The 13713-nt window shown below is 42.6% G+C and overlaps 1 protein-coding gene across 1 annotated transcript in view; it reads left to right on the top strand.

The window, feature by feature from the left end:
• Window positions 1-5593: 5593 nt before the first annotated feature.
• LOC134358349 (sorbitol dehydrogenase-like) overlaps window positions 5594-13713 on the top strand; it is a 54984-nt gene continuing 46864 nt past the window's right edge. Inside the window, exons 1-4 of the mRNA XM_063070475.1 lie at window positions 5594-5690; window positions 7640-7711; window positions 9001-9034; window positions 10085-10249. Coding sequence (XP_062926545.1) covers window positions 7655-7711; window positions 9001-9034; window positions 10085-10249 — 256 coding nt within the window. The 5' untranslated portion in view covers window positions 5594-5690; window positions 7640-7654. The remainder of the gene's footprint in view (window positions 5691-7639; window positions 7712-9000; window positions 9035-10084; window positions 10250-13713) is intronic.

Raw genomic sequence — 13713 nt, 5'->3', positions numbered from 1 at the left:
GCTGCCCGACCTGCTGAGTTCCTCCAGCGTGTTGTGAGTGTTGCTTTGACCCCAGCATCTGCAGATTATTTTGTGTTTGTGTATCCAGAATTGGCTTGCCCACAGAAAGCAAAGGGTAGTTGTAGATGGTTCGTATTCTGCATGGAGGTCGGTGACCAGTTGTGTCCCGCAGGGATCTGTGCTGGGACCCCTCCTTTTTGTGATTTTTATAAATAGCATGGATGAGGAAGTAGAAGGTGGTTTTGTAAGTTTGCTGATGACACAAAGGTTGGGGCTGCTGTGGATAGTCTGGAGGGTTATCAAAGGTTACAACGGGACATCGATAGGATTTAGATGATGGAGTAGATGGCTTTGTTGCCAAGCTTGCTGATGATACGAAGAATGGTGGAGTGGGAGGTAGTGTTAAGGAAACAGGTAGGATACAGAAGGACTTAGACAGATTAGGAGATTGGGCAAGAAGGTGACAAATGAAATACAGTGTTGGAAAATGCATGGTCATGTACTTTGGTACTAGAAATAAATGTGCAGACTATTTTCTAAACGGGTAGAAAATCCAGGAATCTGAGATGCAGAGGGACTTGGGAGTCCTTGTGCAGAACACCCTGAAGGTTGACTTGCAAGTTGAGTCAGTCGTGAGGAAGGCAAATGCTATTTTAGCATTCATTTTAAGAGGTCTAGAATACAAGAGCAAGGATGTGATACTGAGGCTTTATAAGGCACTGGTGAGGCCTCATCTTAACCATATAACCATATAACAATTTCAGCACGGAAACAGGCCATCTCGGCCCTTCTAGTCCGTGCTGAATTCTTACTCTGATCTTGAGTATTGTGAACTGTTTTGGGCCCCTTATCTTAGAAAAGATGTGCTGGCATTGGTTTACGAGGGTCATTCTAGGAATGAAAGGGTTATCATACGAGGAACATTTGATGCCTCTGGGTCTGTACCTCACTGGAATTCAGAAGGATGAGGGGGGATCTCATTGAAACCTTTCAAATTTTGAAAGGCCTAGACAGAGTAGATGTGGAAAGGATGTTTCCCATGGTGGGAGAGTCTAGCACAAGAGGGCACAGCCTCAGGATAGTGGGACACCCTTTCAAAACAGAGATGCGGAGAAATTTCTTTAGCCAAAGGGTGGTGAATTTGTGGAATTTGTTGCCACATGCAGCTGTGTATTTAAGACAGAGATTGACAGGTTCTTGATTGGACATGGCATCAAAAGTTACGGGTAGAAGCTTGGGAACTGGGGTTGAGAAGGAGATTTTAAAAAAGGATCAGCTATGATTGAATAGCGGAGCAGACTTGATGGACTGGATGGCCTAATTCTGCTCTTATATCTTATGGTCTTATGGATGCAGAGCTGGGCTGAGAAGTGGCAGATGGACTTCAACCCAGATAAGTGTGAAGTGGTTCATTTTGGTAGATCCAATTTGAAGAAGGAATATAATATAAATGGTAAGACTCTTGGTAGCATGGAGGACCTGGGCTGGACTGGAACCAATGTCCTAGGGGGAGCGTTTGCTACTGTTGTTCAGGAGGATTTAAACTAATGCGGCAGGGGGATGGGGACAAGTGCAGGGAGACAGAGGGGTGTAAAATGAGGGTAGAAGCAAAATGTAGTAAGGTGAAAAGTAAAATTGGCAGGCAGGCAAATCCAGGGCAAAAAGCAAAAAGGGCCACTTTTCAACATAATTGTATAAGGGCTAAGAGTGTTGTAAAAACAAGCCTGAAGGTTTTGTGTGTCAACGCAAGGAGCATTCATAACAAGGTGGATGAATTGAATGTGCAGATAGTTACTAATGAATATGATATAGTTGGGATCACAGAGACATGGCTCCAGGGTGACCAAGGATGGGAGCTCAACATTCAGGGATATTCAATATTCAGGAGGGATAGACATGAAAGAAAAGGAGGTGATAAAAGGAGGTGATTAACGGAGATTAACGCAATAGAAAGGAAGGACATTAGCCTGGAGGATGTGGAATCAATATGGGTAGAGCTGCATAACACCAAGGGGCAAAAATTTTCAGGAGGGATAGACATGAAAGAGAAGGAGGTGATTAATGGAGATTAGCACAATAGAAAGGAAGGACATTAGCCTGGAGGATGTGGAATTGATATGGGTAGAGCTGCATAACACCAAGGGGCAGAAAACGCTGGTGGGAGTTGTGTACAGGCCACCTAACAGTAGTAGTGAGGTCGGAGATGGTATTAAACAGGAAATTAGAAATGTGTGCAATAAAGGAACAGCAGTTATAATGGGTGACTTCAATCTACATATAGATTGGGTGAACCAAGTTGGTAAAGGTGCTGAGGAAGAGGGTTTCTTGGAATGTATGCGGGATGGTTTTCTGAACCAACATGTTGAGGAACCAACTAGAAAGCAGGCCATTCTAGACTGGGTATTGAACAATGAGGAAGGGTTAGTTAGCAATCTTGTCGTGCGAGGCCCCCTGGATAAGAGTGACCATAATATGGCGGAATTCTTCATTAAGATGGAGAGTGACATAGTTAATTCAGAAACAAAGGTTCTGAATTTAAAGAAGGCTAACTTTGAAGGTATGAGGCGTGAATTAGCTAAGATAGACTGGCAAATGATACTTAAAGGGTTGACGGTGGATATGCAATAGCAAGCATTTAAAGATCGCATGGATGAACTACAACAATTGTTCATCCCAGTTTGGCAAAAGAATAAACCAGGGAAGGTAGTGCACCCGTGGCTGACAAGAGAAATTAGGGATAGTATCAATTCCAAAGAAGAAACATAGAAATTAGCCAGAAAAAGCAGCACACCTGAGGACTGGGAGAAATTCAGAGTCCAGCAGAGGAGGACAAAGGGCTTAATTAGGAAAGGGAAAAAAGATTATGAGGGAAAGCTGGCAGGGAACATAAAAACTGACCATAAAAGCTTTTATAGATAGAAAAAGATAGAAAGAAAAAGATTGGTTAAGACAAATGTAGGTTCCTTACAGTCAGAAACAGGTGAATTGATCATGGGGAACAAGGACATGGCAGACCAATTGAATAACGACTTTGGTTCTGTCTTCACTAAGGAGGACATAAATAATCTTCCGGAAATAGTAGGGGACCAAGGGTCTAGTGAGATGGAGGAACTGAGGGAAATACATGTTAGTAGGGAAGTGGTGTTAGGTAAATTGAAGGGATTAAAGGCAGATAAATCCCCAGGGCCAGATGGTCTGCAACCTAGAGTGCTTAAGGAAGTAGCCCAAGAAATAGTGGATGCATTAGTGATAATTTTTCAAACCTCTTTAGATTCTGGATTAGTTCCTGAGGATTGGAGGGTGGCTAATGTAACCCCGCTTTTTAAAAAAAGAGGGAGAGAGAAACTGGGGAACTATAGATCCATTAGCCTGACATCGGTGGTGGGGAAAATGCTAGAGTCGGTTACCAAAGATGTAATAACAGCACATTTGGAAAGCAGTGAAATCATTGGACAAAGTCAGCATGGATTTGTGAAAGGAAAATCATGTCTGATGAATGTTATAGAATTTTTTGAGTATGTAACTGGTAGAGTAGATAGGGGAGAACCAGTGGATGTGGTATATTTGGATTTTCAAAAGGCCTTTGACAAGGTCCCACACAGGAGATTCGTGTGCAAACTTAAAGCACACGGTATTGGGGGTATGGTATTGATGTGGATAGAGAATTGGTTGGCAGACAGGAAGCAAAGAGTGGGAATAAACGGGACCTTTTCATAATGGCAGGCAGTGACTAGTGGGGTACTGCAAGGCTCAGTGCTGGGACCCCAGTTGTTTACAATATATATTAATGACTTAGACGAGGAAATTAAATGCAGCATCTCCAAGTCTGCGGATGACACGAAGCTGGGCGGCAGTGTTAGCTGTGAGGAGGATGCTAAGAGGATGCAGGGTGATTTGGATAGGCTGGGTGAGGGGGCAAATTCATGACAAATGCAATTTAATGTGGATAAATGTGAGGTTATCCACTTTGGTGGCAAGAACAGGAAAACAGATTATTATCTGAATGGTGGCCGATTAGGAAAAGGGGAAGTGCAACGAGACCTGGGTGTCATTGTACACCAGTCATTGAAAGTGGGCATGCAGGTACAGTAGGCGGTGAAAAAGGCAAATGGTATGCTGGCATTCATAACAAGAGGATTCGAGTACAGGAGCAGGGAGGTACTACTGCAGTTGTATAAGGCCTTGGTGAGACCACATCTGGAGTATTGTGTGCAGTTTTGATCCCCTAATCTGAGGAAAGACATTCTTGCCATAGAGGGAGTACAAAGAAGGTTCACCAGATTGATTCCTGGGATGGCAGGACTTTCATGTGAAGAAAGACTGGATCGACTAGGCTTATACTCGCTAGAATTTAGAAGATTGAGGGGGGATCTTATTGAAACGTATAAAATTCTAAAGGGATTGGACAGGCTAGATGCAGGAAGGTTGTTCCCGATGTTAGGGAAGTCCAGAATGAGGGGTCACAGTTTAAGGATAAAGGGGAAGCCTTTTAGGACTGAGATGAGGAAAAACTTCTTCGCACAGAGAGTGGCGAATCTGTGGAATTCTTTGCCACAGAAAACAGTTGAGGCCAGTTCATTGGCTATATTTAAGAGGGAGTTAGATATGGCCCTTGTGGCTAAAGGGATCAGGAGGTATGGAGGGAAGGCAGGTACAGGGTTCTGAGTTGGATGATCAGCCATGATCATACTGAATGGCGGTGCAGGCTCAAAGGGCCGAATGGCCTACTCCTGCACCTATTTTCTATGTTTCTATGTTTCTATCCTGGGATCCGTGTCCATAGGACACTCAAAGCTGCTGCGCAGATTGACAGTGTTGTTAAGAAGGCGTATGGTGTGTTGGCATTCATCAACAATGGGATTGCGTTCAAAAGCCGTGAGGTAATGTTACAGCTATATAAGACCTTGATCAGGTCCCACTTTGAGTACTGTGCTCGGTTCTGGTCACCTCACTACAGGAAGGATGTGGATACTATAGATAGGGTGCAGAGGAGATTTACAAGGATGTTCCCTGGATTGGAGGGCGTACCTTATGAGAATAGGTTGAGTGTACTTGGGCTTTTATCATTGTAGCGACAGAGAATAAGAGGTGACCTGACAGAAGTGTATAAGATGATGAGGGGCATTGATTGTGTGGCTAGCCAGAGACTTTTTCCCAGGGCTGAAATGGTTAACACAAGGGGGCATAATTTTAAGGTGCTTGGAAATAGGAACCGAGGGGTTGTCAGAGGTAAGTTTTTCACACAGAGTGGTGGGTGCGTGGAATGCATTGCCAGCGGCAGTGGTGGAAGCCGATACAATACGGTCTTTAAAGAGACTCTTAGATAGGTACGTTTGTACATGGAGTTTAGAAAAATAGAGGGACATGCACGTGGGAAGTTCTAGGCAGTCTCTAGAATAGGTTACATGGTCGGTACAACATTCTGGGCTGAAGGGCCTGCAATGTGCTATTAATTTCCGTGTTCTGTGTTCTATGTATATATGTAATCTGATTAAGCATTCTATCAATATTGATAGAACAGCCTGAACTTTCATGAAGTGGCTGGTTTATGCAAGAGTACTGATTATCTTTAACTATAAACTGAGGAACTGGAGAGAATCGGACTGTTGTGCTCCATTCAGCCAGTGATTCAACATCCTGCTTTACCCACATCATTGTATTTGCAAGATACTATTGTGGATCTTCCTCAGGTAACCATTGATTTAATTAACTTTTGGAGACACTGATTAAGAAGAGAGAAATGCATATGCGTATTGTTTAGCATGCTGATGTATAATATGTTGATGTAATTTGTATGCAAATGTTGTTGATGGAAAGAAGATTGCAGATAATCCAATATTGAGCCATTTGTTTTCAATGAAGAAAAAACCTTTTGCTGGCAGGAAGATTTAGAGCAGGGATTTCCAACATTTTTTATGCTATGGACCAATACCATTAAGCAAGGGGTCTGTGAACCCCAGGTTTGGAACCCCTGATCTAGAGGGTCTGATTCATTAGGCAGAAGATAGCAAATGTCATTTCATCCACAGTACGGTGAGTTATTGCATTTGTGGAGTTGCAGCAAGGTTGTTCAAGGAAGGATATTGAGTGACATGGTGGAACAAAGGAACCTTCTAGGGAATGTGCACAGGTCCTTAAAAGCAGCAGGACAGGCCAGAAAGGTGATTAACTGGGCATATATAATAATTACCTTTATTACACATTGAGTAGAATATAAGACCAATTCTACAACATATGTAATCCACAACTTGATTACTGTGTACAGTTTTGGGAACCATATCACAGGAAAGTGTTTGCGCTGGGACAGTAAAATAACAAATTGTAGCCTGGATTGACAAGAGCACTGATGAGAGAAATACGAATGGTGATGAATTTGTGGAATTTGTTACCATGGGCAGCTGTGGAGGCCAGATCATTGGGTGTATCTAAGGTAAAGATTGATAGGTTCTTCATTAGGCACGGCATCAAACGTTACGGGGAGAAGGCCAAGGAATGGGGCTGAGGAGGGGAAAGAAGGATTAGCCATGATTGAATGGTGGCACAGACTTGATGGGCCAAATGGCCTAATTCTGCTCTTGTCTTTTGTTCTTATGGTCTAATCAATGACCAATTAACTTACCAACTGGTGCGTCTTTATACCGTGGGAGGAAAGGCAACGTGGTAGCACAGTGGTAAGCTTAACTGCTCCCAGTAGCCACTCTCCGCTCCTATGAGGCGTATTCTGATTCCCACCTGCTATTCTCCCAAGATGACCCTAGCTCCTGGCCAGGGTCTTGGGACTCATAGATCCAGAGCCTGGAGTAGAATCTAGGGGAGGAGGCACAAGATTTGTCCTCCTGGCCCTCGTTCCAGGGCTCGACTGATCATTTTTCCATCCAGGTGGCCGAGGAGGTGATCCCAGAAGAGGGGCAGAAGGGTCTGATAAGTATTCACCCCCTTCTCTTCCTCCTCTTCTCCCCCCTTCTCCACTCCCCCACACATCCTCTCCCCCCCTTGTCTACCCACAACTGTTCTCAGTAGGCTGCTCTCCTCCAATGGGGTGGGCTCTGGTTCCTGCTTGCTGTTCTTCCGGGACTCAGGGTTGGTGGAGGAGGGGGCACCCTGAACAGCTCAGTATCTGGGATTGGGGAATGAGGAGAGACCTGTTCAGTCAGGAACTTGGTAAAGGCCCGCATATGGCTCTCAAATCTTGGTGGAACCTCCTCCATAGGATCCTCAGAAAACCCCATTCTCCTCCTCCTCCTCTCTGCTCACTTCTTCTCCATCTTTATTCTGGCTGAGGTCCCTGTCATCGTGTTGGGGCTTCTCCTCAACCTAGCCTGGGTTTCTGCCCTTCACTTTTCACCCGAGACAACTGTGGCCCTTCTCCCCATAGGGAAGGCTCTGTGAGCTGAGTATTGCTCTGGACCCAGATAGGGAGGGGCTATGGTTCCACGCTGATGCTGCACCTAATTCATCATGTGTACATGTCTTTGTGTATCTGACAATAAGACATCTTGTTCAAGTAACTAGAACAGCAGAGACTTTAGATAGAGACTACACTTACTTAATAATATTGATAGAACAGCAAAAAAATTGTTTTTTGACCAATTTTGAAATGGGTGTATTATGTGAGACTGTTAACTATGCTTCATTTCAGACTGAAAAGCTGGAGATGTCACATCGAGAGAATCTGTCAGTTGTGATCCACGCAGCTGGAGATTTAAGACTGGTAATATTTATTCTGTTTTATTCACTACATCGGATAAAACCCTGATGAAGGGTTTTCTGATTAAAGGTTTTGGCCCGAAATACCGACTGTTTATTCTCCTCCATAGATGCTGCCTGATCTGCTGAGTTCCTCCAGCATTGTGTGTGTGTGTGTGTTGCTCAAGGTTTCATACAAGACCAACTTGCAATGCTAAAGTATTCTTTCTCCACAGAGGCTGCCTGATCTCCTGAATATCTGCATCATTTTTTCTTGTTCTTATTAGAGATCACCAGTACCTAAAAATAAAAATTTTCAAAAAGATGTGAAGAGTAAAAGGGCATGCTGATAGGATGAAGTGGGATGTTCACCTCAGGACCATTTGGGCCGCATGTGTTGCTTCCATGTTGTAAATGCAATAAATTGGGGCATGACATACTCCCAAATGAGTAGCTTGGAAGGTTGAAATGATGCAGATATTCAGGAGATCAAGTGGTAGGTTGGAACAGAGACAAGTGAGTTGTGTATAATTGTTTCTACCTTTTCTACCCTTGTTACTGAATAATTTTATATATCTTGTGCTCTGGGTTATTACTGAGTGTGAACCATGCTTGGTCATGACTGGTCCTATTTGATTGTCATTTCCATGGATGTCAATAAGACCATAAATTGAATGAGACACAGGAGATTGTGCAGATGTTGGAAGCCCGAAGGAACACACACAAAATGCAAAAGGAATTCGGGTTGAACAACATCTATGGAGAACAATAAACAGTCAATGTTTCGGGCCAAGACCCTTTAATCAGGATTGGAAAGGAAGGGGGCTGAAGCCAGAATAAGAATGTTGGGGGAGAGGCAAGAGTATAAGCCAACAGGTGATAAATGAGACCAGGTGAGGGGCAAGGTGAGTGGGTGGGGGAGGGGGAGTGAAGTAAGAAATTGGGAAGTGATAGGTGGAAGAACTAAAGAGCTGAAGAAGAAGGAACCTGATAGACGAGGACAGTGGACTATGGGAGAAACGGAAGGAGGAGGTGCATCAGAGGAAGGTGATGGACAATCTGCTCATGCCACCCTACAACCTCCTCGCCTCTGTCCCCTTCCTTTCTAGTCCAAAACATCGACTGTTTATTCATTCCCTCCATAGAGGAAACCTGACCTGCTGAGTTCTTTTGCATTTTGTGTGTGTTGGTTGAGAACTGCAGCCAGGCTTGTTTAGTGCCCCAGAAAAGAATTCCACCACACTGTGTCTGCTCTTTGTCACATCTATAAAGGATTCAACCTTGACTAATGAAGATCTCATTATTTCTCCACAGGAGAATCGACCAGTTACAGAACCCCGATCTAATGGTAAGTTGTTTCACATTATCCATTGTCATAACTATATACCAAATAAGTATTCTTCAGGTGGGAGGATGTATTTTAAGCACACTTTAGAGAAAAACATATGAATGAAAGCAATTCTTATGGTATATTTTAGCTGAATACTTGCACTTTAGATATAAAACCCCACAACACATTTTAATCTATGATGAGGAATTGAGATGTATAGCAGCCCATCTCAGTTAGCCAGTTTACATAGAATTACTCTGTAAGTGTAGGAATTTATTGAGTTGATAGGGTTGTTTAGAAGGTGCATAGCATTACTGGCCTTCGTTCACCAGGGGATGGAGTTCAAGAGCTGCAAGGCAAGGTTACAGCTTTATAAAGCTGGTTGGACCACACTTGGAGTATTGTGTTCAGTTCTGGTCACCTCGTTATAGGAAGAATATGGAACATTTAAAGAGGGTGGGATGCTAACTGGAATAGAGGGCATGTCTTATGAAGACAGGCTGAGCAAAGATAGGGCTTTAGATCAAAGAAGGATGAGAGGCGACTTGATAGAGGCATACAAGATTTCAAGAAGCATAGACTGGGTGGATAGCCAGAGATTTCTTTTTGAAGACAGAAATGGTTGATACAAGAGGGCATAACTTTAACCTGTTTGGCGGAAAGTAATGGGAGGTTGTCAAGGGTAGGCTTTTACACAGAGAGTTGTGGATGCATGGAACACTCTGCCAGGGGCGGTGCTAAAAGTGGATACATTAAAGACATTTAAGAGACTCTTAGATAGGCATATGGATGAAATTAAATTGGAGGGCTACGTGGAAGGGAAGGGTTAGATTAATCTTGGAATAGGTTAAAAGAGCAGCACAACATTGTGGGCCGAAGGGTTTGTACTATGCTATAATGTTCTATAAATATGAAGCCATTACTGGATTTGCAGAAAAAACAAATTAAGCTCCCTGTGGAGAGTTAAGCCTGCAATAATGTACAGCTTAAGTAGAAACCTGGGACAAAGAGATGCTCTGTATCGGAAAACATTTCAATACTTCATCTGTGGTTATATGTTACTTTCAGAGGTTCTGCTAAAGATTAATTCTGTTGGAATCTGTGGTACGGACATCCATTTCTGGGAACGTGGAGGAACTGCAGGCTTTGACATCAACAAGCCATTGACTCTAGGTCACGAATTCTCAGGCACTGTTGTCGAAGTCGGCTCTGGAGTTGAACATCTCAAAGCAGGTTAGCTGTAAAGTATTCTATAGCTTTCAATGAAACTGGTGGGGAGGGGGGAGGTGACATCTAAAGGAGGTTCAACATTTTGTGGGATTTTCAACCGGCAGGACCATCAATAACAAAAAGATGCATAGATTAGAAGTTGTTTCAAGTAGCGGTTAAGACATGGTACACACTGTCTGAAGAAATGGTGAAAGCAGAATCTATGGTCCCTTTTAGAAAGGAAGTTGTGTACATATAAAATCATCTTTAAGAATCAATTTAATTCACCATATACATATGTATTAAGAATTTGCTGTGGTGTGTTGGTATGTTGGCATGACATGCATGATATAGTTGAAAGGAGTCACTTGGATGGTTACGGAAAAGAAGACGACTCTGACCAATTGAAAGTTTGCAAAAACCAATCTTATCTTAATTCAAATAGAGTAATTGAGCACTATTGCTTAGAAAGAAAACTTTTGGTCCACCTAGTCCATATTGGCCTGGTTTTTGGCCTATTTCCTTCTATCTGTGCCTGGACCATTGCCCTCCATAGCCCCCTGCTCCGTATCCTTGCCCAGACTTCTCAACTCACCCACATCCATCACTTCTGCTGGAAGATCATTCCACACTCTCACCATTCTCTGAGTGAAGAAGTTCCCCTCAGATTCCCCTTAAATTTTTCACTTTTCATCCTAAACCAATGGCCTCTAGTTCTAGTCTCACCCATCCTGAAGGGAAAAAGCCTGCACAGACTCTCCATCTCTCTCCTTAGTAAATACAGATGCTAAAGAAATTATGATTACCCCATCTCTTTTGGCTTTATGTATATTTGACATGCTGATCTTCAAAGGGACCAATTTTATCCTTTGCTATCCCTTTGCTCTCAATATAGCTATAGAAGCCCTTGGGATTCTCCTTCACCTTGTTTGCCAGAGCAACATCCTGTCCTCCTTTAGCTCTCCTGATTTCTTTCTCTTGTAAGTGTTCTCTTACATTTCCTATACTTCTCAAGTGCCTCGCTTGATCTTAACTGCCTATACCTGTTTTGCAAGGTGGCACTAGCAAACATCAGAATCCAAATCTGATTTAATATCACTGGCTTATGTCATGAAATTTCTTTGCAGCAGCAGTACAATGCATTACATAATAATAGAAAAAAAATGATGAATTACCGTCACAAATAAATAAATAGAAATCTGATGGCAGAGCGGAAGAAGCTGTTTCTGAATCATTGAGTGGGTGCTTTCAGGCTTCTGTACCTCCTTCTTGAGAAAAAGGCATGACCTGGGTGATGGGGGTCCTTAATAATGGACGCCATTTTTTTGAGGCATTACTCCTTGAAGATGTTCTGGATATTATGAAGGCTAGTGCCCATGATGGAGCTAACTAAGTTTACAGCTCTCTGCAGCTTATTTTGATCCTGTTCAGTAGTGCCATCACCACCCCTCCCCACCATACCAGATGGTGATGTAGTCAGTTAGAATGCTATCCACAGTACATCAGTAGAAACTTATGAGCACTGTTCCCTCTAAGTTGTGCACATGTGCGCACAAAAGGTTAGTTACCTAAAATAATGTAGTAATTAATAATTATACTTATTAAAAATAATCTTTTAGCTAACTGTTTCTGTTAACTAGTTAGTCGGTTTTTCAAATACCACAATGCACATCACTCATTTACGGCACCTCACCTTTCCTGTTCCGGTTTGTACAGCTGCATCACGGCTGAAAAGATAAGAAAACAGTATCTGGGAGACAATGTTTCGTGGAGTGACAAAGTTAAAGGTTTGCTAAGCCAACAACCTGAAGAAAATGTCACAGTAGATACAAGTTCGCTGTTGATTTTTATAAATAGTCTTTGTGTTCATTTAGAAGAAGGGTTTCCTGAAGATGAGGTACAAGAATGGTCAGCTTTTGATTTCTCCGCAATTGCAGATTGTGACTTCACATTTGGCGATGAACAAGTTAATGCCTGATGTCTAAAATAGCATGATTTTCCAGCTGAAAATACTGTAATAGTTAGACAGTTTAATGATTTCAAATTTTCCGTGCAAGAAAAAATTAAATCCAAACTGATTTCAAACTTTGCTCAAATGGTGGCATTTGTACTTCAAAATGAACAGTTTTGCGAACTTGCATAGTTGATGGACATTGGGGGAACCTTTCTTGCGTCTAGTGCAGACTGTGAGCAAGGTTTTAGCCTAATGAATCAACTCAAAAACAAGCTGTGAAACCGTTTAGGTGAATGTCATTTGGGTATGTTAATGAGAATCAAAAGCTATCAATTGGATGGAAGTTTTATTAGTCTAGATAGAGTTTACAAAGAATGGGTAAATGCCAAAGACAGGAGAGAGAAAAAATAACTGAGTGACTTAAATATGTATGTCATTTTGTTGTTATTCTTTGCAGTTTTATGTCAAATATTTTGTAAACCTACATAAACTGTGCCATGTGTGCATTCAGTGCGCACATACTTTTGTCACAGGGAAAAAAATTGCACAACATAAGGTTTTTGTGCACACTGACTACTAAAAATTAGAGGGAACATTGTTTGTAAGTGTCTTTGGTGACATACCAAATTCTTCAAACTCCTAATTTAAGGTCCCACATAGGAGGTTAGTGTGCAAAATTAGAGCAAATGGTATTGGGGGTAGGGTACTGACATGAATAGAAAATTGGTTGGCAGACAGGAAACAAAGAGTAGGGATTAATGGGTTCTTTTCAGAATGGCAGGCAGTGACTAGTGGGGTACTGCAAGGCTCGGTGCTGGGACCGTAGCTATTTATAATATATATTAATGATTTAGATAAAGGGATTAAAAGTAACATTAGCAAATTTGCAGATGACACAAAGCTGGGTGGCAGTGTGAAATGTGAGATAGATAGATAGATAGACATACTTTATTGATCCTGAGGGAAATTGGGTTTTGTTACAGCCGCACCAACCAAGAATAGAGCATAAATATAGCAATACAAAAACCACAAACAATCAAACAACAATATGCAAACTATGCCAGATGGAAATAAGTCCAGGACCAGCCTATTGGCTCAGGGTGTCTGACCCTCCACGGGAGGAGCTGCAAAGTTCGATGGCCACAGGCAGGAACAACCTCCCATAACGCCCAGTGTTGTATCTCAGTGGAATATGGCCAGAGTCCAACAACAAAAAGTTCAATATCCAGGCTACAAACACGTTCCTCGATCGTAATATGACCAGGATTGCACCATCCGTTGTTAACCAGAACAGCAAGCCCCCCTCCTTTATGCTTACCGCTCTCAGTGCACTTCCGGTCAGCCTGAACGGTCTGGAAGCCCCCCATGGAAAAGTTTTGGTCGGGTATGTCCTCATGCAGCCACGTTTCAGTAAAACACATAACACTACTCTCCTGAAATGTTCTCTGACTCCTGGCTAGTGCTACCAACTCGTCCATTTTATTATCCACCGAACTCCTCTTCTCAATAAGTCTCTGTTGTCTTGACCCGGTCC

The sequence above is a fragment of the Mobula hypostoma genome, chromosome 18, assembly GCF_963921235.1.
Source record: "Mobula hypostoma chromosome 18, sMobHyp1.1, whole genome shotgun sequence".
NCBI lineage: Eukaryota > Metazoa > Chordata > Chondrichthyes > Myliobatiformes > Myliobatidae > Mobula > Mobula hypostoma.
The sequence above is the reverse complement of the archived record's forward strand: the minus strand, read 5'-3'. Positions and strand labels throughout refer to the sequence as shown.